Raw genomic sequence first — 24676 nt, forward strand, 5'->3', positions numbered from 1 at the left:
AACATTTTGATTTTATTATCCACACAGATCCTTCCACAGCAGGATGTTTTTCCTCTGTCCTGTGTGCAAAAAGGCTCCTCACTCTCTTCCTGGGCATCTCAGGAAGGTGTGTATGAGGAACAGCACAGAAGAAGAGATCCAGGCTGTCGTCAAAGAGGCCAAGAAGGAGTTGTCTGAATTCTGTCACAAAGGACGTTTCTGGGAGTTTGGAAAAATTTGTGACATATTGGACTCTACTAATCCTCTGGCCAGGTTTGTATTCAGTTGTGCTTATCTTATTTGATGTATCTGACTTCAAATCTAACATCTGCATATAATAATAAATATACATTTTTTTGTATTGTTTATTTGACCTTATTTTATGTTCCTTGTTTTAGGATGATTGCGGAGATGCAGTCAAAGGGGTTGGTGATTAATAACTTACCTTCAGTCCTCCCGGAACCAGCTCGGTCGACAACATCTTCTGTGCCTCAAAGCTCTGGAGAAGGTGCAGAAAGTCCATTGGAGCCTCCAAATGAGTCCTTATCTGACGAGAGCTCTGGAGAGTACTATCAGAGGTATACTTTTATATCAGCATTCCCAGAAAGTAAATATACACTGTGGATATGACTTCTCTTTAATATACAAAGTCATTTTCATCACCTGCTTTTCTATTTCAGCACTGGTGGACCGATGTGGACCTCTTCAGTGAGGGTGGAGAAGGTCAAAAAAGGCTTGTACAAAAAGCACTCCATTGACCACCCCCTTCTAGCAGGATTTAATAAGTACCTTTACACTGACCTAGGATATAAAAACAGCAAACAAGTAGTAAGTTCAAGTGAAATTATATATGTAAAAATGAGTGAATGGGTGTTGTTTTATGCAGTACAGTTTATTTTAATGTGAAATGTGTGCTTTCAGGTGGAAACAGTGTCCAGGTTCTTGCATTACATGGACCCCACTGAGCCAAACTTGATGTTTGTTCGGCGGGTGGAGAAAGTGCGAGAGTACTTTAACATCTTGTCAGATACAAAGCTCTCAAAATGGACAGTGTTCAACTACCCAGCCGGCACACGACCGACCTTCAACGTTGAAATATGGTTGAAATAAGGTCAGTTGTGTTTTGAACGTTGAAATAATGTTGATAGAACGTTTAATGTTGAATGGTTGAAAAACAGCCTGCATATGACAAGGCTTCAACGTTGAAATGTGGTTGAAAATATGTCAGTTGTTGCTTTAATGTTGAAACAATGTTGAATGATAAATGGTTGAAAAAAGTTACAGAAATCCTTGTACAAATCAACGTTGACATTTTTTTATCATGATCTGTATGTTGAATTAACGTCATGGCTTTACCCAACATTCAACATGTTTGGTTACCATGGTATTGGAGGACTCCGCGCACGCGGCCACGCGCAGCGCTTCACTTCACTTAATTACGAACACCTGACCTGCAGTGCAGCAGAATTCAGAGGTAAGCGTGTTATTAGATGCTTTAACGTTTTATTTACCCCCCGATTTTGTCAGTGTATCTTAAACGTGACTTTTGAGGTGTAGTGTTTCGAATTTTGAAGCATTTAAAACTTTCCAGTTTGTTTTTACTCTTGTTTGCGCTCCGGTGACGCGCAGCTAACCTCGAGGTAATGTCACATGTTTAACGTTAGTCTAAATGAGCGTTTTTATGGCAAATTCAAAGCGATAAACTCCAAACGCAGTTTAAAGTTACTGAGCAACGTTATAAAACAATATCCATTTTATACGCTGTATTATTAGTGTTATTATTACAAAGTTAACTGCTGTCGTTTCACTGTTGTTGTTGTTTTTGCTTTTAGACATGTAACTTACTCCAGAGACGCACTAACTTGCACAGCATTGAATGGAAAAGGCTTTGTCCATGTAAGTTTACTTTACCTTTAACTATCTGTTAAATCTTCTTGGTGCTTTGGTTGGTGATATTCTCTTTCTAATCTGTTTGTTTATTGATTGTTAGGCTATGTTGTGATATTATATTGTTATATTGATATTATTATTGTGAAATCATGTTGTGATGTTATACTATGTGACAGTATTGGGGAACAAATATGTATTTAGTGAGAAATTAATGCTTAAATTACACTTTGTATAGTAGCAGATAAAAGGTGTAATGGGTTTTAACTTTCTGAGTTTTCTGGAAGGTCCAGTTGAGGGGCATCAAGAACACACAGATGGCCTAAACCTGTGTCAGCCTGGACAGACTGCAGTTCTGCTACTCCACACCAAGGCTTTTGTATGGATGTCTTGACTGCTACTGTGTTCTCTAAAGGTATTACTGGAGCAAAACAACAGCACCCGTTACAGTGAAATTTGTATTCAAAAAATAGTGATACATGTGTAGCAGGTCCAGTACATGTGATGTCATTGAGAAGTTGTTTTATTCAATGTCATTAAAACAAATAAATAAACATGCTATTTAAATAAATCTAAATATTAAAAACTTGAGGATTAAGATGACAAATGAAATGCGTGAAAATCATCTGTCTTGCGAAAAGGGTCTACTTAAGAATTCTGGTGTTTTCCAACTGAAAGGGATAGTTCACCCAAGAATGAAAATTTACTCACATTTTACTCCCCAAATGGTTTAAAACCATTATGAGTTTATTTTGTTGAACACAAAAGAGGCTATTCTGAAAAAAAACTAAAAACCTGTAAACATTGACCTCCATAGTAGAAAAAAATACTATAGAAGTCAATGGTTAAATAGATTTGCAGCTTTCTTCAAAATATCTTCTTTTGTGTTCAATGTGGTCAGTAAATGACGACAGAATACAAATTTTTAACTATCCCTTTTATTCTCTGTCCTACATGCAGACTTTTACAGAAGTGCTACTCCTTCTAGAGTTTTTCTCAACCATGTCTAAAAAGCTTTAAACAGCTTTTACAGTACATGTAATGGTTTACAACAACTTGTAATTATTAGATGTGTTGAATGTTTCATGATTCTTTACTGCAGCCTTGGTTAAAAAAAAAAAAAAAAAGCAATTTTTTCGAGAATCTGAAATTTGAATTCTGGAAATGCTGGCACCGGTGGTGGCGAAGGGCTTCCTGACAACATCACACCTAATTCTTCACTTCTCTTAGTTAGGAATATTCAGATGGATGAGTCAAAATTATTGAGTGTGGCGATATTATAGGACAAATTTGGATTCAATAAAAATAAATATTTGAATTTCACTTTGTATAATAGCTGATACCAACTTAGTTGTAACCTCGTATTTCATTTATTGCAGGTTTTCTGGAAGCTCCATTTGAGGGCATCAAGGACATACTGATGGCCTAAACCAGTGTCAGCCTAGACAGACAGACATCTATTGCAGTTCTGCTACACAAGACCAAACTCTCTGCTTTTGTATGGATGTCTGACTAGTACGGTGTTCTCTAAAGGTGTAACTGGAGCAAAACAACAGCACCCGTTACAGTGAAATTTGTGTTCATAAAAGATAGTGATATATCAGGTATAGTAACAGGTCCAGTACATTTGTCATAAAGGTTAAATCACAGTAAGTACTGTAAAAATAACTTGTTTACCTTTGCCACAACAGGTCATGGTGTGTGCATACTGCTCGTAGTAAACACACACGCTGATCTGATGCGGGAGAGATATATGCAAACACATTTGTATTTACTGTTTTGTTTTGCCTCACTAAAGTGTTGTTGGAGCTTGGTATGTTCACAGTTGAAATCACTGAAGTCACATGGAACGTTTTGACAATGTGTTTTGTGCCTTATCTTGACAATGACCATCTTGGGACCATTGCTGTCTGTAGAGGATGAGGAGCATTTAATCTAAAATATTTTAGTTTGTGTTCTGAAGATTAACAAGTCTCTGGTATGACACAAGTAATTAATAACAGAACCTATATAACCACTTAATGTGACATGTAATAGTGAAATAGTGGTCCTACATTCACAAATGTGAGCCATTATTATAAGACCCATGTGAACATACAATTTTTATGATACTAATAATAATGGAATAACAAATTGCTTTTACTGTTGAGTTTGTGAGAGAGAATCAAACCATATATTCTACACATTTTCTTGATGATTTACTGAAATATTTGTCTATGTTCCACTGTCACAGGTGCTCAGTTTTGCTGCAGTAATGCTAAACACAATAGATGTACTTTATACAAAAAAAAACAACTACTAAATATTTAGCATGCAGACCTGCAAAGTGAAGGAGTAATGTCAGGTTTAGATTATAGCATGAGTTTTCACTATTGTGAAAGTGAAGCCATTCATTTACAATGAATTGGAATAGCAAACCTCTATTGATTTTGTAGGAAACTCACCTGGTGTTTGAGAAATAAATATGTATTTAACTGCTAGACTGATATAGATGTTTTAGTGTTTTACACTTGATTCTTTGTCCCCAGTGCCATCTTTTACCTCAAGTTTTTCTCTCAACCTATAAAACCTCAAACAGATGTAATGTATTTCACTTGTGATTCTTAGTTGTGAGTGATGTTTTTTATTTTATTTTTTTACTGCAGCCACTTTAAAAATGGGTATTTTGTAAACTTTGTAAACAGAATTGTATTTTGGAGACTGTGATGGTTGAAGCGTAGTTTAGTTACTAATTTAGTTAGTTTAGTTAATTTTAATTTAGTTAGTATCTGTCTTTCTGAAGACGGTAACACTTTACAATAAGGTTGTATTAGTAAGTGTTTATGTATTTACTAACATGAACAAAGAACAATGAAGCATCTTTCATATAAAGAAAGTACAGTTCATGTCAGCTCAGTGCATTAATGTTAACAAGCATACATTTTGATTTTAATAGCATCGGGACATATTTCAATTAATTAAATGATTAATAAATGCTGTACAAGTATTTGTTCTTTGTTCATGTTAGTAAACATTAACTTTAATTCATGAAACCTAATTAAAAAGTGACTATTTAATTGTATGCCTTTTTTCTGTATTTGAGTGTACAGCATGTATAGTAACCTGCATGGTTTTAATGAACTATGTATGCTGTAAATGTTGCTGTATATTTAGAATAAATGAAATAATGAGGTGTGTATTAAATAAATTGATACACAGACTAAGTTGTGTATTTGTGTCGTGTATTTTTTATTAGTAAAAAATTGTTTGCTATATTTATGGACTTTGCGTTGTATGTAATTTCTATTTAACTTACGTTGAAATGTATGACGGTGAAACAACGTCACGGTATCAACGTTGATCCAATTTGCAAAATCGAAAGGTAATTCAACCTTCATTCAACGTCTACAAAACGACCATAATTCACCCATGAAGAAGGTAAGAGTGAAACAACGTTGTGATTTCAACGGTGAATCACCGGTGGTGGTCCGACGGTGAAACAACGTCACTATATAAACGTTGATCCAATTTGCAAAATCGAAAGGTAATTCAACGTTGATCCAACCATAGACCTGACGTTGATTCAACGTTGAATCACCGTTGAAATGCCGGCTGGGTACTCGAAGAGTCTCAAGAGGTCAGTAATGTGGAACCACCACAAGTTTGCCATGTACATGCTAACTAATCATGTCAGCTGTGCTGTGTTCTGACTGTAACAAACCCAATGTTGATCTCTTTTCAAGGTTCATGAAATACATTATTACCTCCACGGACATTCCCCACAACAATCCAGCTTTGTTCCAGGACTGTGAGAGTTTTATGGATGTGCTGTATGGAATACAGAGTGGCATGTCCAAAGAAGTGAGCATGGAGGTCACAGCAAAAAAATCAGAGTTTGGTTGTGGCAAAGAAGTTTTGCCAAAGGACTGCCTTGCTGTTTTGGAGGCTGCATTCAAAGATTTCCAGGCCGTGATATGCAAAATGCAGGGTCCAGGAGCCATCACAGGGGACTGTTTGACTAAAAATGAACGGCTGCTCGTCCTGTACTACCTGGAGGCTGTTATCATGCTGAAGCTAGTCCAGCGGCCTGGAATTGTGACACACATGACTGTAAGTGTTTGTTTTTCCGTACATTGTCTTCTTTGTTCTTATATGCTTCATCAATGTGCAAAACTGTCTGTTTGCAGGTTGAGGATTGGGAGGGGAGGAGCCGTATAGAGAATGGTGTCTGTGTTGCAGTGAAGGAGCACAAAGTACCGTTGTCACACGAACAGGAACTTGTAAGTTTATATAGTCTTTTATATAATAACAGTAATAAATGTATTGTGTCAAATTTAGACTTATTTTTTTCCTTTCTCTAACTAGTGGTTCAACTTGTACTTCAATGAGGTGCGGCCAGTAATGCTGCAAGAAAACCGCACCGGGGATGATGTGGCAGTTGATTCATTTTTTGTGTCAAGTAGTGGGAGATCGATTTATAATCCCTCCAACGACTTAAAAAGACTACATGACAAGTAAGCAACATTACACCTGTGTTTAACTCTACATGTTCATCCGTCCACTTTTTGCCTTCTTACGATGCCTTGTGTTTCAGATACAGTCTTCCCAGTGTGACGTGTGGCGATGCCCAGAGAGCATTTGAGGCAGCAGCACAAAACCTGTCAGAAGTGGAGAGAAATGTGGCAGCTGAAAGGAACTACATGAGGAGAACGTCTTCAGATCCGTTTCTGGCTCTAAGTGTGCTAGATCAGCTTGCTGGGAAAACACCGTAAGCATCTAACAACTGGGATGATCCTTATTTTTAAATTTGCAACCCACAGCCTTGCCTTTCCTTCCTTCAATATTTATTTTTTATGATCTTATAGACAAAGGTCCAGTAGAGCTTCCTGCTGTGAGACAAGGGTGGACGAACAGACGGCCTACAAAACTCTTGAGCAGTTCTGTCCAGTGACTCTGGAGGGGCCTCCTCCAAAAAGGTCACGCAGGACTGAGCTGTGTGGCTCAGAACATGAGAGGCACTGCTATGACCGCTGGCGTAGTGAGCAGCTCAAGCTGCGTGAACAGCATGCTCTCGGTGAGTATACAGATGATTAATGACACAAACAGGGGAATTGAGTGAGAATAGCCGAATACTGATGTGTTTTGTGTTTCTAGAACACTTTACTGGACAGCAGCCATCAGAGTCCAAAATAAGCCGCTGGATGGACAAACAAGGGTGGACGTCAAACGTCCCACAGGCTGCAGTGGTTCTGAAGCAGTGGAAACCTGTTGCCAGGTTGCACTTGGTCATCGACAGCAGCTTTGTGAAAAAAATTATTTTGTCTCAACGCTGGAAAGGACTGACTGTCAGGCCCGTCCCTGACAAGGGCGATGGTGTTTTCACCAAAAGACCCTTTTAGATCGGGGAGGTTGTCTGTGAATACCACGGCGAGCTGGTTAGCCATGAAGATGGGATGGCAATTGCTTCAACAAGCGGCATCAGAGCTGGCCATTTGTTTTTTTATGAGAACAAACAACATGAAGCCATGTGCATTGACGCACATGAAGAAAGTTGCCAGTGCCATCCCATGAAGTTCAATTATGGACGCCTGATCCGTCACTCCAGCAAAAGAGCCAATATCCGGCCCAGGCTGTATGTCCTTAATGATAGAGACATCATTCTCTTCATTGCTACAAAAGACATTTCGAGTGATGAGGAGTTATTCTATGATTATGGCTCAAAGAGGAGATCTTTTGCCGGGAAAGGGCTGGAATTGGACTGGATGTAAAACAACATCTTTCCACCCCCCATACTGACTCACTTCTAACATGTCCAACTCCAAGTTTCCACCTGTGGCCATATTTTCTCCTCTCTCTCTGGACAACCATCACTGCTCTTCTCACCCTGGAGTACTCTTTCTGCACTGCCAAGCAACAACATTGCTCTCCAAATAGAGACTTGGTTGTAATAGGCTGAATGAGTGGGCCTTACAAACCATTCACCTTTACTTTCAGAGAATTGTATTTTCTTTTACTGACTTGTCTTTTGCTCTTTTTTTCTCATAAGTCTTCTTTATGCAGTAGTGAGAGTGTGAGTAGGCTACTCCATATTCTCTCCTCTCTCTCTGGATTCTGTATGACACATGTGGAATTACAGTCTGGTAAGTACGCTCAAACTGCGCTTAACCCTCCCTTACACCCATCTTTAAGTTTCAACCAAATTATTGTGCACTTTCTGGTTGTCGTCTTCTTTTTGTTTCAGATATTCAAGGCTTTTAACGTCAGCAGACATGGACCTCACTGCTGAGAATTAACCTGGCATGTTAATTCTTCATTACCTATGTTGTCTCTATGTTGTTTGATTAATGTTCAGATTTTGTTCATTTGGTTGCACTTGTATGTACTGGAAGTTGTTTATTTTCTTTAGTGTTGTTATCACTTGATATTACTATTATATATACAGTCTTCTACTGTGCTGTTATTTCACATTCTTATTAAAAAGTTGCAGAAAGTACCCAGTGTCACAAAGTTCTGTTTTAGTGCATATTATGCTTTTTAAACTAAATAAAAGTTATAAAATAACTAAGACACAGTGTTTGGCATATATTTAACAAATCATTCAAACAATTTCATTTAAAAATGTGTAATACTTTAAAAGAAAAAAAATACACTTCATTATTTAAAACATTTGAAGCTTTTTCAGATAAGTGCAACACTTTTCCCGCTTCACCTGAAAATGACATGATAGTTAAAAAAAAAAAGAAAAAAAAAAGGAAAATGACCGGGAAAAGTCATTTTCCTTTTTCCATGTGATCAGCTGAGACAAAAAAGAAGGAATCCACAAATATCCACAATATCCTGGAAAAAATACTGAAATAATGGTCTCTGTATGAGAGCTGCTCTTTGAAGAGAATAAGGCAGCTAGACTAATTATTTTAGCAAAGAGAAAAAAGTCAATCTATTTTGGACAGAATTTATTGTAAAAAGTAAGACATTATTTATAAAAAACAGCCAGGCTTATAGAATTATTTTTAGAGTGTTTGAACATGAATGGCAGCTGTTATTTTTGATCTAACAGCAGCAAAACTACATGCTGAACGCTGTGAGCTTGCGTCAGGATGATGATGATACATGAGCCAACTTTTATTTTTTCCTTTTTCAAAACAGTTTAGAACAAAACAAACAGAGCAATAAAAAAAGGGTTATGTGTCAAAGATCAACAGGCTCCAAACATGTAAACAATAAAACCACCACAATGAAATTAAAACAAGACTTTTCTTCTCAACCATTTAACCCAGTATGCAGAACTTTTATAGGCTTGTTGTCTCAAGGTAAATGTTAGTACTTCTATGTCATACACCTCTTTAACAATATCATACCATTCACCTACAGATGGAGGATCTTCCTTGAGCTATTTCTTTGTAATAGCCTTTTTGCTAGTTGTTAGTAGTGTGTTAAGAAGATACACATCATTTTTTGGTATTTCTGCAGAGTAAATTCCCAGGTACATAGAATTAAAATTACATTAATCCCATTATTGTATTTATCTCTATTTAAATCTTGTGTATAATATTACAGTCCCAAAATATTTTTATTCAAAATATATCATTCACCATCGTTTTGATCTCTAGTTTGAAAGTATTTTATTTTAGATGTCATAAAGAACCTGATTACATTTTTCCAAATAAATTTCCTTCCATGAATTAATTGTGATCATCTGTGTTTCCCAAATAGTTAACCATTCCTCATTGGCTATTATTATATTGGCTTCTCCTTCCCATTTCTGTTTGATATACATTGTTGAGTGTTTCTTTGTTAATGTCAGACAGGAATAAATTCTTGATACTAGTTTTTTTATTAACCTTCTTTTTGTAAGCATCTAAAAATACCTGCATTACTGTTGTTTTTATGTCTTCTGAATCTCTTATGCTTTTATTGAAGTAGTCTCTAACTTGAAGGTTATGGAAAATTTTTTGTTTTATATATTTAAAAGTTGTTGTTATATATATATATATATATATATATATATATATATATATATATATATATATATATATATATATATATATATATATATATTTGAAAGTTGTTGAAAACCTTCCAATTTATTATCAGTAGTGATATGAGACAGAATGATGTTATGTCTTGCAAACTCCATTGTTTAAATCTTAGATCTAGTTTTGCTGGTTTAAATTGAGTATCATGTTCAACCCATCTTAATATCTTAGCTTGTTTTACACTTTTAGGATTCTTAAATTCTTTGTACAAAATTTCCAAAGGGGTCTTTGTCAGGCAATTCAATTTATGCAATTCTGTATGTTGGAAGTCTCCATCTCCATCTCCTAATAACACTTGGAGAGGTAAGTGGGTTTGTAATTTTTCAAATTCTTTCCACCTTGCACAGTATTTGTCATTTCACCAACAAAGTCTGTGTCTAAGCTGTACTGCCTTATAATATTTAGTAAGCTATAGAGTGTTAAATTGGACTCTTGATTTTTTTCTGTTCCAAATGAAGCGAGATTTAGTTTTTTTTTCCATTTATTAAATTGCCCATTTGGTTTCTCCACTGGTAAAGCTTGAAAGAGAAAAAGTAGGCTTGGTAATATATTCATCCTTATTATCTATTCGATTGTATAGATCTAAAGGTTGAAGACGGCGTCTGTTCAAAAACTTTTTTATGGTTTCTGTATTGGGGAAGTTTTTATTTTATAGATATCTGATAGGTCTGCAGGGATATGAACTCCAACATATCTGATAGAAGGTGTGTTCCATTCAAATGTATATTCCTTGCATATTTATCATCTGAGTTATAGTTGCATAAAAGAGTTTGTGTGTTAAGTATATTTAATCTATATCCTGAATATAATACAAATTTATCAAGAGATCACCTAATCTCAATACATCACCTTTGGTAAACGGAATTCTGGGTATGTAAGAAACAGTAACACATCGTCAGCGCATAAGCAAATTTGATGTTCTATATATTTAATTTTCACTCCCCTTCTGTATTATCTCATTAGTTGTGCCAATGGATCAATAAATAACGCAAATAAGGAAGGACTTAAAGAGCACCCTTGTCGACATCCTCTTTCTAATATAATATGTTCCGAAATATCTCCGTTCATTTTAATTCTAGCTGTAGGAGTTATATATAAAGTTTATAAAGTTTTTATAGTGTTACTCTCAAATCCAAATCATTGCAGAACTAAATATAAAAATCCCAACTCATCGAATCGAATGCTTCTTCTGCGTCTAGGCTACTTAGAAGAGTGCTAATATTGTTTTGAGCTATATAATCTATTACGTGAAGGGCTCGTCATATATTATCATATGTTTGTCCTTGTTTTATAAAACCTATTTGATCAGTATCTATTAGGTCTGGATAAATGTCCTTTAATCGTTTAGCTAGTACAGATGCATATTCTATAGTCAATATTTAGGACTAAAATAGGTCTATATGAAATAAACTCTTAAAGTGGATCTTTTCCTTCTTTTGGAATCACAGATATGATAGCTTCTCTCCAGGATCTGGGGGGGGTAGGGTGGGGGGGGGGGGGTCGCCCTCATGTAAGGTATGATTACAGCCTTCAAAAAGCATTGATATCAATTGTTCTTTGAATATTTTATACCATTCTGCAGAGAAGCCATCTACGCCTGGTACTTAAGATGTTTTAAGTTTTGATATAGCATTGTTTATTTCTTCTATAGTTTTTTTGAGTTTGGGTTTTATTTTGTATCGATCGAATTGATGGTAAATCTAATGTGTGTAAAAATGCTTGCATGTTTGCAGGTTCAATATTGTCTTTTGAGGTATATAATTCCTTATAGTATTTTTGAAAAGCCTGTTGCATTTCCTCCAATTTATGACATATCGTTTTAGTTTTGTAATCTTTGATTTTAAATATTCTCCTTTCTGCATGTTGTTTCTTTATTCTTCATGCCAGGAGCTTTTTGGACCATTTTCATAAAATTTTAAAATGTAAGTTTTATTTGTACTTGCTCATCAAACATTTTATTGAGTTCTGCTTTAACTTCTTTAACCCTAACTCTATTATTAAAATATCTGGATCTTTCTTATTACCATATTTAGTCTCTAATTCTTTATTCACATTATTTATGTAATTCAGTTTTTTTTCCTTGATCCCCACATTATAAGTTTACCTCGCATAACAGCTTTAGCTGTGTCCCATATGATATTCTACATGTTAAATCATTCAAATGATTAGGGTTAAATCGCCAAAATGTCTTACTGGGTTTATTGTCCAGGTAAACTGTTAAATATACTCCTGCATACTCTGAGATGTCCCTTGTTCCTATTTTACATTCTTTTATTTTTGTTGATCTGACCTTAACATAAAAAAATCAATTCTAGAATGAGAAATGTGGGTGGAAAAAAAAAAAAAGTTTATTCTTTTTTAAGAGGGTATATGTCTCTCCATACATCTATCAAGCCTAATTATTTCATCAGATATCTTATTTGTCTAGTTTCTTGACTAATTTGCTTATTAGAAGATGAGTCCAATTTAGGCTGAAGTTGTACATTTCAGTCTCCCCCACAGACCAACGTACCTGATGTCTCCTTGGCTATAACACTTAATATTTTTTTGAGAAATGCTTTGTCTTTTTCAGGTGGTCTATATATACTAACTAATGTAACTTTGTATTGGTCAATAGTTTCTTTAATTAGATTATATCGCCCTTCTTTATCAGTAATTTTAGAAATTAATTGGAAGTTGATTTTATTTGAGATCAATGTCATTACTCCTCGATTACGACCATTATTATATGAGGAAAAGAAAACCCTAAATCCCATCGTTTCTAATTTCCTATGTTCTGTATCAGAAAGATGTGTCTCTTGCCAGAAGATTATCTGTTGGTTTTCTCTTTTAATTTTAGCCACAAGTTTGCTTCCTTTAGTAACCCATTAATATTCAAAGTAATTACTCTATATTTGTTTTTGCATAATCAGATGTTTTTGCGAAGATCACTGTGATCGGAACATGAAAAACACAAGCATGAATATCTTAAACCACATAAAAAAACATAACGAAAAAGATCTCCAAACCTTGAAGTCTTAAATAACTTCTTAATGTGAGAGGAAAGCCTTCCTTCTCTAAAAAAACCCTTCCTTGCTGTGCCTATTGCACTCCATGTTATTAAAATATGGTTTAGGTTATCATATATGATGTAAAAAGGAGGATTAATACCAGTGTGTATGGGAGCACTCTTTCTATGCTGCTACATGTGTCGACACCATACCGGAAACCATCCCATGTGTTTCTTAAGCTGCCCCGAATGAGTGAAACTCTAGGGTTGGGTATCGTTTGGTTTTTCGATACCAGTGCTAAATTGATACTTTTAAAACGATACCAGTCCCAAAACGGTGCCTGAGTTGACACTTTTTAGCCACGAAATGATGGTGGACGACTCTTCAAAAATATTTTATTTGACAAATGATTTTTTTTTTTATCATTTTAATAGAACAATATAATTACAGTTTAAAGTAAACATCAGTTAATATTGTATTACATTAATACATTTCCTTTGATCATTTGTTGGTTAGCATGAATTTAAGATTTGCATTATGAAATTACATTAGCTTACTATTAACCTGTGGGGGGCGGGCAGGGGCCACGTACTTTCAGGAGCACATTTTAACATATATATCACAAAATACTTAAAACATTATTGGAAGTCATTTGTTTTCATGCATCACTCTGCAGTCTTCATAAACAAGATAATTAAATAACTTAAACTCAAAATAATCTTCCTTGTTCATTTATTTGACAAGTAACGTTGGTGTAGGAGAACACATTTCAAACATTCACTTAGATCAAGGCACATTGTTGCACCTGTAAACTTTAACAGGCCTACAGTTGAAGTCAATTTATTATGCTCTCTCATTCATTCAAAATAATGTTCCTGAAAACTTTTACAGTGTTTCCTAAAACATAATTATTCTGGAGTCATAATAAGTCCTATTTCTTATCGTTTATTTAATAATAAAGGCCGTTTTTAATAAAAAATAAATATAAATAAGGTCAGTATTATTAGCCTCCTTAAGAAATATTTACTGTACATTTTTGATTTACACAACAAATCAGTTACAAAATAATTTGACTAATTATTTTAACTTTCGTAGTGAACTGATTAAATGGGTGGTCCAGAATGTAATTTTAAGGCTTGGTTGTGTTAATAAGATGCAAAGCAATGTGCGCTCATGTTTCACTTGAAGGAAATCATGTTATTTTTTCATATATCTCACTTTGATTATACACAGCTACTCAGCTAACAGGAAAACGACTGTCATATTGCCTAGTTCCTCTAAAAGGCCCACCCTCAAGTGACTCTGATTGGTCATCATCATAATGTGCTGTGATTCGCCGATCGGCTCCACGTCACGCCTGGAGAAGCACGCGCATTGTGTGTAAACAGTCAGTCAGTTAACACGTGTCTGTAACGAGTGAAAATGGGATGCGGCTCCTTTAAAAGTGTTTCTGTGCCATTTATTGTGTTTATGTGTGTGCGTGTATATACTATGAAGTGTCTGTAACATGAGAAGTGCATGTGCGCGGGATATTTATTGTTCTTTTTCTCTCATGCTCGGATTAAGTTATTTTCTGTGGTGACAGATTAAATCACAAGATGTGAGATGAGACCCGTGTGAGCCTGGATTGATTTGTTTTTGCTGTTACACTCCAGTTGGGAGAGCATTGCTGTATTTTTTATTTTTTTTAATCAATGCGTAACAGGACGTCTTTCACGCATATCCGGAATATGCCTGTGTAAGTAACATGATTCGTTCACATATCTTTTGCGACTTTATTGTCTTGAGTTGAACGCATGGAAAAGCTGCCTGAAGACAATCAGTGCAGTCGTGCACACACATAAGAGACACACTGCCATCTTACACAGAGACGCGCATGCTGGCCAAGAGTGCGTGTATGTATGTTTGTGTATGTGTGTGTGTTTACAGCCGTTTGACTGATAAGTATGGATTTGTAGCTAAGTCGTTAGTGATGAATATAATTTCCCGTTATTTACATTTATGCTACAACACACCGTTAAGGCTAGACGCTGTACATGTCATGATCAATTTTAACAAATAAAAACACTTACAGGTCATGACTCAGAGTTCACAGCGTCTCCTTGCTCCATCTTTGAGGAGATTTTAGCCGAATCCAGCACTGAACTAGGAGAGATTCAGTAAGCTGCGTTTTGTCAAATCATGCTTGCTGTGTATTTTATAGTTCTCTGGAACATTATTAATATTGAACTGTAAGCACTTCTGTGTTTGGGTCGTGTCATTTGGAAGCCCAACAACAGAAACAGAGAAGTTCTGTGCAAACAGCAGGATGGCATTTCTCCCTCTGCAATGCAGTAACGTTACAGCGCCTCTGGCAATGGCCTTTACCTGTGCAGTGTGGGACGCGCAATAACGAACTTTTGTGATCTCACAGTATTTTTTGGAAGTATTTTTGTAGTCCCCAAAATTCGTTCATTGTAGGCTTTGCTAAGCTAACTCTAAAAATCAAGGTCTCCCTTTGCATTGAACTTTGAGCATTTTACATTCAGAGATGCTGTTTATGTTCGCACAGCTACATTACACATCAACTAAAGTTTAAAATATGAGATCATAGTGGACCACCCCTTTAAGTCTAAATTACACTTCAATCTGAATAAAAGACTATAAAACACTTAAAGGGACTTTGTCTGAATACTGTCTTGCAAAATTACTAGTAAAATGTTCTGCACTGTCAGCATAAAAAGTAACGTTAGATATTAGAAAAGAGTTAGTTAAACTATTATATTTAAAAATGTGTTGTAAATAAATCATGTGTTCAAGACGGAAATCAAAAATGAATAAAGTCAAAACTAAACGAGTTGAATATGACTTACATGAGTGAGACTGAAAACTATATTTGATCAATGCGTTACATCTGTTCTACATGTGTGATTAAGTTTGACATGTTACCCCCTTAACGTTACACGCACTTTTGTGAAGACAGTTGCTGTGTAAGAATCCTTGCTTGTAAAATACGCTTTAGAATGCTTAGTTTAAGCAAATTGGATGAACGTGATCATGCATGTTGATCTGAAGAGTGTCGCTCTCGCTCACCGAAAACCACTGGTTCCAGGCTAAATGCGCTGTACTGCGTGTGTTGCGTGCGTCTGTTCCCTAGCAACAATAACAATTGCTTGATATCGCTTGTCCATATTCCTCAAAGTTGTTTAGAATTAAATGTTTAGTGATGCTGTGACACAACGCCTATATGTGCCTTTTTTCATGCACCCCTCACGTTCATGTTGCAGCACCGAAATTAAGCACCGAAATTCATATGCTGATTTAATACCGATACATACCGGTTACCAAGGTAGCGGTGCTAAAATGGCACCGGGTTTCGGTAACCAACCCTAATACACACTGATCACGTCTACAGTTTATCTCCAGTGTGAATCCTCTGATGTGCTTTCAGGGTTCCTGAGTGAGCAAACCTCTTACTGCAGTGTGAACACTTGTACAGTTTCTCTCCAGTGTGAATCCTCTCATGTGTTTTCAGGGTTCCTGAGTGAGCAAACCTCTTACTGCACTGTGAACACTTGTACGGTTTTTCTCCAGTGTGAATCCTCTGGTGCCGTTTCAATTCTGCAGCTGTAATAAAAGTCTTCTCACACTCCAAGCACATATACTCTCTCACACCAGTGTGAATCTTCATGTGTTTTTTAAGGTATGATTGGCTCAAACTCTTCCCACACTGAGTGCATTTGAATGGTTTCTCTCTAGTGTGAATCATAAGGTGTTGATTAAGGTGTGATGAGCTGTTAAAACTCTTCCCACACTGAGTGCATGTGAATGGTTTCTCTCCAGTGTGGATCCTCATGTGTACATTAAGGCATGATGATTGGATGAAACTCTTCCCACACTCAGTGCAAGTGAATGGTTTTTCTCCGGTGTGGATCTTCATGTGTGTATAAAGCGATGATGATTTACTGAAACTCTTCCCACACTCAGTGCATGTGAATGGTTTCTCTCCAGTGTGGATCCTCATGTGTAGATTAAGGGATGATGATTGGCTGAAACTCTTCCTACACTCAGTGCAAGTGAATGGTTTTTCTCCAGTGTGGATCTTCATGTGTCTATAAAGCGACGATGATTTGCTAAAACTCTTCCCACACTGAGGGCATGTGAATGGTTTCTCTCCAGTGTGGATCATCATGTGTTCATTAAGGTGTGATGAGCAGTTAAAACTCTTCCCACACTGAGTGCATCTGAATGGTTTCTCTCCAGTGTGGATCCTGATGTGTTGATTAAGGTGTGATGAGCAGTTAAAACTCTTCCCACACTGAGTGCAAGTGAATGTTTTTTTACCGGTGTGGATCTTCTTGTGTCTATAAAGTGATGATTTGCTGAAACTCTTCCCATATTGATAGCATGTGAATGGTTTCTCTCCAGTGTGGATCCTCATGTGAGTCTTTAGTTTGCTTTTGCTTGCCAAACTCTTTCCACACTGAGTGCAGGTTAAACAACTCTTGTCTCTCACTTTTAATATACCATCAGTCACTAAATGAGTTTTGTCCTCAATTTTGACATGATGTTCCTCTTTAATCTCATCGTTGTCTTTAATTAGGTCTGAAATAAAAATAAGTTTACTTTTTAGTAAATCATTAAAACTCTCAGTGAAAAGGCACTTAAAAAAAATTTCTCATTAGAACAACTTTAATTTATCACACCGGCTTCAAGTTCTCTAGCCACACCCAGACCTGATTACTACCACACATGTTCGCAATCAAGAAATCACCAAAATAGGACCTGTCTGACAAAGTGAAGTAGACCAAAAGAGCTTCAAAAGCTAGACATCATGCCAAAATCTAAAGACCTTTAAACACAAATGAGAAAGAAAATACTTATGTCACTAGTTAAAAAAATAGTGAATGGCTTTTCCCACAGCTGGTGGAGGAGACGAGAGTACGGTTGGAGTTCACTGTAGTGCATACATTTGTTTTTACTGTAAAATCCTCACCGCATGCGCAGATTTAGGAGACATTTATGCAGAACGCATCTTTGCACCTAAAAGCGCCAAACGCAACACTCAGGAACAGATTAAAACAGTTGTTATGTGAACTTGAAGTAAAAAAGCCTGCAATGCTTGCCCCGCCTTTGTGCTCTATTTATTGGCTCACTGCTCTACAACTGAATGCAAATGATTGGTTAATATCAGCTGTCAATCACTCAGTCAATAGCTGCTTTTCCACTATCGTGCCAAACCGTTCTAAGAACACTTCGGTACGGTTACGGTTGTTTCTCCACTGAGCCTGGAACGGCGCGGCACGATTACAAACCGTTCTCGGCCCAAAATTCTCGGCACGGTTAGACAACCGTGCTGAACTGTGCTGACAGATTCTGTGTGTTGACGTCGCGACTCGGTTGCTAAGCTACCACAGCTGGCTCAGCAGAAGCGCGCTAGTCATCAGACATCCTCAATAAACTACAGTGCATTTAATATAAAATAATGATCCAGGTCTAAACGATACAGTTTGAAAAGGGTTTTAAAACCATAGAGCAGTCTCTGGCAGAGAAGTGAATAACTCATCACATTCTAACGAAGATATTTTATTCATTAAAGTTATTATTTTATTGACTTGAATACAGACCTACTTCGCCTGCTGAATGTGAGTTTATTGCACGCAGCGCTGTATTTTACAGCACAAAACTCGCTCTGATCTGGGAGAGACATGCCAGCGACTTGCGCTGCTGACTTTTTTTTCCTGCTAATCGAATAAAGCGAATAAAGTCACGCTTTGCATCGTCGATGTCCAAATTCCACAACAACATCACTATATCCATGGAACACGAACTTGCAGACTCTTTTAACAACGAGGAAATAATTGCGCTTTTTAATTCAAAGCCAGGACAGCTTGTTAATACCGGCGAGACCACCTGAAGGACGGCGTGTTCGTGTTGTAATGTCGGCCGTCCAAAAGACTTTGCTTGAAAGCTTTACGGAGCGGCACTGTAACTATCCAAGGTACTGTTGTATGATTTATATTATAGCATATGCACTAATAGACAAGTCAAAAGAATGAATGAATTAAATAAATATGGATTCTTAAATGTCAGTATTGCTTTTACTCAAAAAATATCAATACGTTTTGACAAATGTTTTATAAAAATAAAATGAGCAATTTTCATCATTTCAGCTATAGGCAATTATATGATTCAGTTATACATAAGTTATATTACATTTATGAGGCATGTAACATGTTTCTGTGTTTTTTTTTTTTTTTGTGGTGATCTTTAATATAGCTACGCAAATATTTTCTAAAACGTCTAGCAATATTTCGCCTACAGCTTGTTAGTTAATAATGAACATAAAAATAATTATAAAAATAAAATGATCAAAATAAAAAGATAATAAAGCAGCATTTTAGTGCTTTATATGCTTTAAATCCTGCAATATATTTGTTGTTTCATATTCGTTTTTTTCACTTGCTGCATTCATTATTTAATGTTTGAATAGTAAAACAAATAACAGCCATCGCTTAAATGGTTTCATTTTACCATCAAAATGTAGTATATTTTATATCATTATCAACTTTTGATATAAATACGCAGTGTAATTTATTTAATTGTTAAAAATGAAATAATTTTTGTGCTGTGTTTTTATTTGTGAAAGTGCCCGCTTACCTTTGACAAGGCCTGTCCAAAATTATATTTTTGCCACTATAATGCAAATGCACTATTATTGTTGTCTTATCATTGTTTATTTTTCTGTTATGTTCAGAGATTTTAAATATTATTTATTTCCCCTCCAATTGTTTTCAATCATCACGTTACATTTTGGTAATTTTCCCTCCAAATAAAATTTAGCCAGAGCTGCGCAACATATAAATAAATAAGGGTGCACATTTAGCACCCCTATTTGATAGAGCGGCATAACAGTGTTTAGTCACATGCTTTTGCTTTTATGAAAAATAAATAAATAAATAGTTTCGGCTCTTATTTAACTTTAATTGAACAAAGGGAGCCGTTTACATTGCGTTACCAAGGCAACTACTGATGCGTTTTGTGTAATGTTTTAAAGAGCTTTGTCGCAGCACGACAGTGGAAAATGAAACCGTATCCGTGCTGTCTGGCCCGGTTTGGCACGGAATGGAACAGTTCTGTTTAAAGAACGATTCAGCACGATAGTGGAAAAGCGGCTATTGCCTTCTGCCTTCAGATGATGGGAGTTACAGCTGGGAAAATGTGAGGCACTGAAGATGAGAGAATGAAAATAACAGACAGGTTTACCTTAAGTTATTATTAATGGCGCATCTTATTAGTAATCATGTGCTGAATGTTAATCCACCATTTACACTTTAACAAGAGTGGATAAAAGACTTCTAGTGGCTTTAAGTCCGCCGGTAACCCTGTTTGGCACTGAATCTACACATTTAAGCGCGAGAGGTATTGTATAACCCTTCATTTAATCCTCACGATGCTGTCAGCCTTGCAAGCAGCAGCTATATGTAACATTTAACACAGCTCATAAAAAGACTGTTATTGCTATTACGATGACATGCAAATAATAAGTTATATATCAATATAAATGTGGGGCGGGGCGATGGATCGTGATGCAGGCCCAGCATCGTGAAGTTTGTCGGCTATCGGCAATGGCAATTGACTTCTTAAAAAAATACTTATTCTGCAAGCGGAATGACTCCTTGAGGATCTCCACATAAGATCACGCCAGATTCATTATGAACATGGTGAACGAGCTGGCAGGTTATTGTGTAACCAACTGAAACAATCCTCAGCAGCTGGTGTTATAGCAGCAGTTAGTATAGATGATGGCAGTATTATTACTGAACAACAGGGTATTAGTGATCAATTTAAAAACTTCTATAAAACTATTTACAGCTCTAAGGTAAAGGAAATTGAACGTATTGAGAGCTTTAATTATTTAGAATTACCATCACTCTGTGATTCAGATCAGTTGACAAAAGAAGGAATTTTAACACCTTCTGAAATTGAAAATACAATAAAAAAAAATGAGAAAAGCACCAGGCCCTGATGGCTTCCCGGCTGAGTTTTATAAGAAGTTATGTGCCAAGTTAACACCCCTGTTGTGCCAGGTATTTGCTAAAGCTCTTGTATCGGAATTACTCCCCCCTTCATGACATCGGCTGTTATAACAGTACTTCTTCAAAAGGGTAAGGATCCTTTAAATGTGAATCTTATCATCCGATCAGCTTACTCTGCTGTATAAAATCATGGCTAAAGTGCTGGCAATCAGAGTGGAGTCAGTCATGAGAAAGATAATTCACCCAGGTCTAACTGGTTTTATTGTTAAAAGACAGTTATCTTATAACCTATGTGCTTATTTAATATTATTTATTTACCTAAAAATAATACTAATCCAAAGGACTTAATTTCTTTAGATGCCCACAAGGCATTTGAAAGAATTGAGTATATCTAGTAATTTACAGTGCTTAAATATTTGGTTTTGACCCTGGACCAAATGGCTCGTTTCCACTGACTGGTACACCTCAGATGAGGAAAACCTCTCATCTGTGTCTGTAATCTTCAGCAGCACATGCAGCCTCTGTTAGAGAGTTATTCCTTCATTCCCAGTTCATATTAGTCCAAAAGATGATAATAAAGATTAAGACAAGGCAGTTTGTTCACGTTTGCTGAAGAAATAACTTGGTTTGCTGAAGAAATAACTCCTTGGCTTCGCCTTTTTTCCGCGATCCACTCCCGCGTTTGTCCTTTTCTTTCTGAATGTGTCACAGAATGTGTCCCGCGTTTGTCAGCTTCCCACAGGACCGGGTTTCCAAAGCTTGTCAATAATCAAGCGCATATATTATCAGCTCAAGAAGTTTGTTATTTCAGATAGAGACGCGCGGCGAACACAAGGAAGAAAGCGAAACCACCCGGGCTTCAGACTGGCTCGTAAAAAACTATGCGGCACAGGGTAAATCTGCTCTTCTCCATGGCTTTGTGGCTGTTTATCAAGATGACGACAGGGTTTGTTTGAGCCCGGATCGACCATGGCTGCATATGTATTTATAATTTCGCTGTAATCTCTCGCTGTGTATTTCAAACATGGCGGGTCCTTTGTTTACATTCTGGCTTTTTGTGTCTACGAATGACGAATCTCTGTAAACCAATAGCGTTCAGCTGCGTGTCTAGCTCTGCCTTTTAGGGCCTACTCACACTATGCCATCCGTACCGTGCCCAGGCCCGTTTCCCGGATCGTTTGAGAAGTGTGAGTGTGCTGAATCGGGCTCAAGCACGGTTCACTTGGCCGGCCCTGGCCCGTTGGAAGAGGTGGGCCTGAGCGCGGATCACTTGGGCTTTGGCACGGTATGCTTGTGTGTGAGGGCAAAACGCGCCAAACCCCAAAACTGAAAGGAAAACGTGACTTTTAAGGGGCTGTTTCATATGGATTTATTAATCATTCTTACTGTTTAGTGAACGGAAACTGCCGTAGTTTATTAAAGACGAGAACTCCTCACAGCAGGACAGCTGCGCGCCTTCAGCAGACCTCCTCATTCCTGCAGCAGGAGAGCTTTATGATTGTTTATGAGCGCCAAAAGTGGCGGATCTGTTTGGGGAAATATCTGACTGCGTGTCCCGCATCCCTAAGGACTGTTTGGCGAAATATTTGATGGCATATCAAACGACTGAAACGATATAACTAGAGAAATCTCTACTGTGCTGCTGAGTGAGAGAGCGCTTCTCATTGAACAGCGCAGCAGTGATGACCTAAGCGTGCCCAGGCCCGTTTGTGGTGTGAGTGGGGGCCATCGGGGCAGACAGGAGGGGGGACAAGCGTGCTTTGGCGCGGTTCAAGGCAACTGTACCTAGTGTGAGTACAGCCTTAGTGTTTGGGACCCTTTCGAAAGGGTGCCAAAAAAGTGGTGTGGTACGGTTTGGTTCGGTACGCCTTTTGACAGTGGAAACGGCCATAAAATCGTACCAAACCGAACCACTCAGTGGAAACGGTCTATAAGAGCTTGATTAACATGGTAAACAATATAGAGACTTCTAAATGAATGAATGTGCGAATATAAAACCAACTTTACCTCTATATGACTGAGTTGGTGTTTGAGAATGAAACCAACCTGTTTGTTCCTGCAGATCTTCCTGTTTGACTGTAAATGCTTCTTCAATCTTCACATCTTCACTCTCCTCTTTAATAAACACCATCTTTATAACAGTGTGGAGATCAGTCGCTTCAGCAGGAGTTTTTCTCTGTGTTTGGACACTTAATCCTGTTTAAAATGAACAAAACAATAAAAAAATGTCCTGTTTAAAATAAATAAAACAATGAACAGAAATAAAATAACCTCTTCAACACTTGCATCAACAGTTACAAAAAAGAAATCAGGTATGTCCAAGCATAGAGGTAAAGTTGGTTTTATATTCGTACATTTTTCATTCGTACATTCGTACTTTTCTCTTAGTAATATAACTTCATAAAAGTATTATTTGCAAACTCTAAATAGCAAAATCATATTACCAGCCAATGACTATCAAAGTACAGCATTGTTCACAGTCCAATAAACAATACTGTTTAGAAGTCAAACTTGCATGCTAATTCAAATCGAATATTCAAAGTAACATGGTGAACAATAGAGACTTATAAATGAACGAATGTGTGAATATAAAACCAACTTTACCTCTATAGTCAGAGCTATAAAGAATGAGCTGATTAAAACCAGTACTCCGTTTCTCATACATAGTTATGTATATTTAGAATGGAATGACATCATGCTATTTAATCGATTAAACATTCATTAAAACACCTATTACACACTGTTTCTGTTTATTTAGTTTATTCAAACAATAGCCCTCATTACTGTGAGTAAAATACTACATAGTGTTCAAATAATGTTGTCAACAGCAGCATTATGCATTAACAGCATAATTTAGCATCAGATGAAAAAAGCCTAAAACTTTAATCTATCGCTTTATATAAGGGTAAACGCTTTAAAACAAACCTTTCTCCAGCTGAATCCAGCGCAAGAGCGGCGCAGACTTATGACGTCACATCACGCCAAAATAAAAGTCTTTTCTTTTGTTTCGCTTTTTTTGCTACTTGCTACTTCTTCTTCTTTGCTGTTTTATGGCAGTCGGCAACCAACTTTTGGTGCGCCACCTACTGTACTGGAGTGTGAGCCTGAGTTTGCTACCTCCCGGAGAGAAAAAAAAAATTCCTATTAACATTTACCTACATCTTTATTCTTTTAAATCCTGTGAATTAATCCTGTTTTCCTTAGATATTTCACTAAACTTTCATTGTTATTGTTTCCAAGTATAATTTGTACGCTGATTTCTGAAAAGTTTTGTTTTATAATTTCTTTCTTTAATATTTCTCTTTCTATTATGAATTTCTTGCAGTAACATAAAACATGTTCAACTGATTCCTCCTCCTGACAATTATCACACAATCCAGTTGGATGTTTTCCTATTAAATGTAATGTTTTATTTAAGCCTGTGTGTCCCATTTTTAACCGTGTTATTATTCCTTCTATTTTATTATTTCCTTTACCTTTCCTCCAATTTCCTACTTTCTCTTGTAATCTATAGTAATATCTACACTGTAAAAAATGTCCAGGTTTTCACAACAAGTTACTGTAATATTTCACAGTAAATTACATTAGTATCCCTTCACAGTATTTAACTGAAAAATTCACAGTAATATGTTGTATTCATAATTTTATTGTGAAATTACGGCAGGAAGCATGATTACAGCAAATTACTGTGAAAAGGGCTATATCTTTTGCACGTTAGTTATAGAAATTCAAACCTTTTTTTAACTCAACGTAGAAATTAATACAAATGAACTTTTAACAGATAATA

General features: G+C 36.5%; 2 protein-coding genes and 1 long non-coding RNA gene across 6 annotated transcripts in view; 1 reads left to right on the top strand and 2 right to left on the bottom strand.

The window, feature by feature from the left end:
- Positions 1-1827, bottom strand: part of LOC147845134 (uncharacterized) — a 23515-nt gene extending 21688 nt beyond the window's left edge. For 3 of the 4 annotated variants that reach the window (XR_015484270.2, XR_015484268.2, XR_015484269.2), the window contains exons 1-2: positions 643-780; positions 425-548 (exon numbers count right to left, since the gene is read on the bottom strand). This is a non-coding gene — a long non-coding RNA (uncharacterized LOC147845134). Of the gene's footprint in view, positions 1-424; positions 549-642 lie in introns of all 4 variants that reach the window. The other variant, XR_015484266.2, reaches the window with a different exon arrangement.
- The window catches only part of LOC137491061 (uncharacterized), a 13899-nt gene extending 5489 nt beyond the window's left edge, over positions 1-8410 (top strand). The window contains exons 6-16 of the mRNA XM_088650292.1: positions 28-252; positions 378-557; positions 660-807; positions 901-1068; positions 5472-5482; positions 5589-5955; positions 6033-6125; positions 6211-6359; positions 6440-6613; positions 6711-6919; positions 7000-8410. Of these exons, the coding sequence (XP_088506418.1) occupies positions 28-252; positions 378-557; positions 660-807; positions 901-1068; positions 5472-5482; positions 5589-5955; positions 6033-6125; positions 6211-6359; positions 6440-6613; positions 6711-6919; positions 7000-7244 (1969 nt within the window). The 3' untranslated portion in view covers positions 7245-8410. The remainder of the gene's footprint in view (positions 1-27; positions 253-377; positions 558-659; positions 808-900; positions 1069-5471; positions 5483-5588; positions 5956-6032; positions 6126-6210; positions 6360-6439; positions 6614-6710; positions 6920-6999) is intronic.
- Positions 8411-8943: 533 nt separating this feature from the next.
- On the bottom strand, positions 8944-23854 carry LOC137491034 (uncharacterized). The gene is made up of 3 exons (XM_087250169.2): positions 23815-23854; positions 22936-23085; positions 8944-17455 (listed from the first exon to the last, which is right to left on the bottom strand). The coding sequence occupies exons 2-3, from the start codon at positions 23018-23020 to the stop codon at positions 16260-16262; spliced, it is 1281 nt and encodes a 426-aa protein (XP_087106295.1). The 5' UTR covers positions 23021-23085; positions 23815-23854; the 3' UTR covers positions 8944-16259.
- Between the last annotated feature and the right edge of the window lie 822 nt (positions 23855-24676).

Source organism: Danio rerio, chromosome 4 (assembly GCF_052040795.2).
Source record: "Danio rerio strain M-AB ecotype USA chromosome 4, GRCz13ab, whole genome shotgun sequence".
NCBI lineage: Eukaryota > Metazoa > Chordata > Actinopteri > Cypriniformes > Danionidae > Danio > Danio rerio.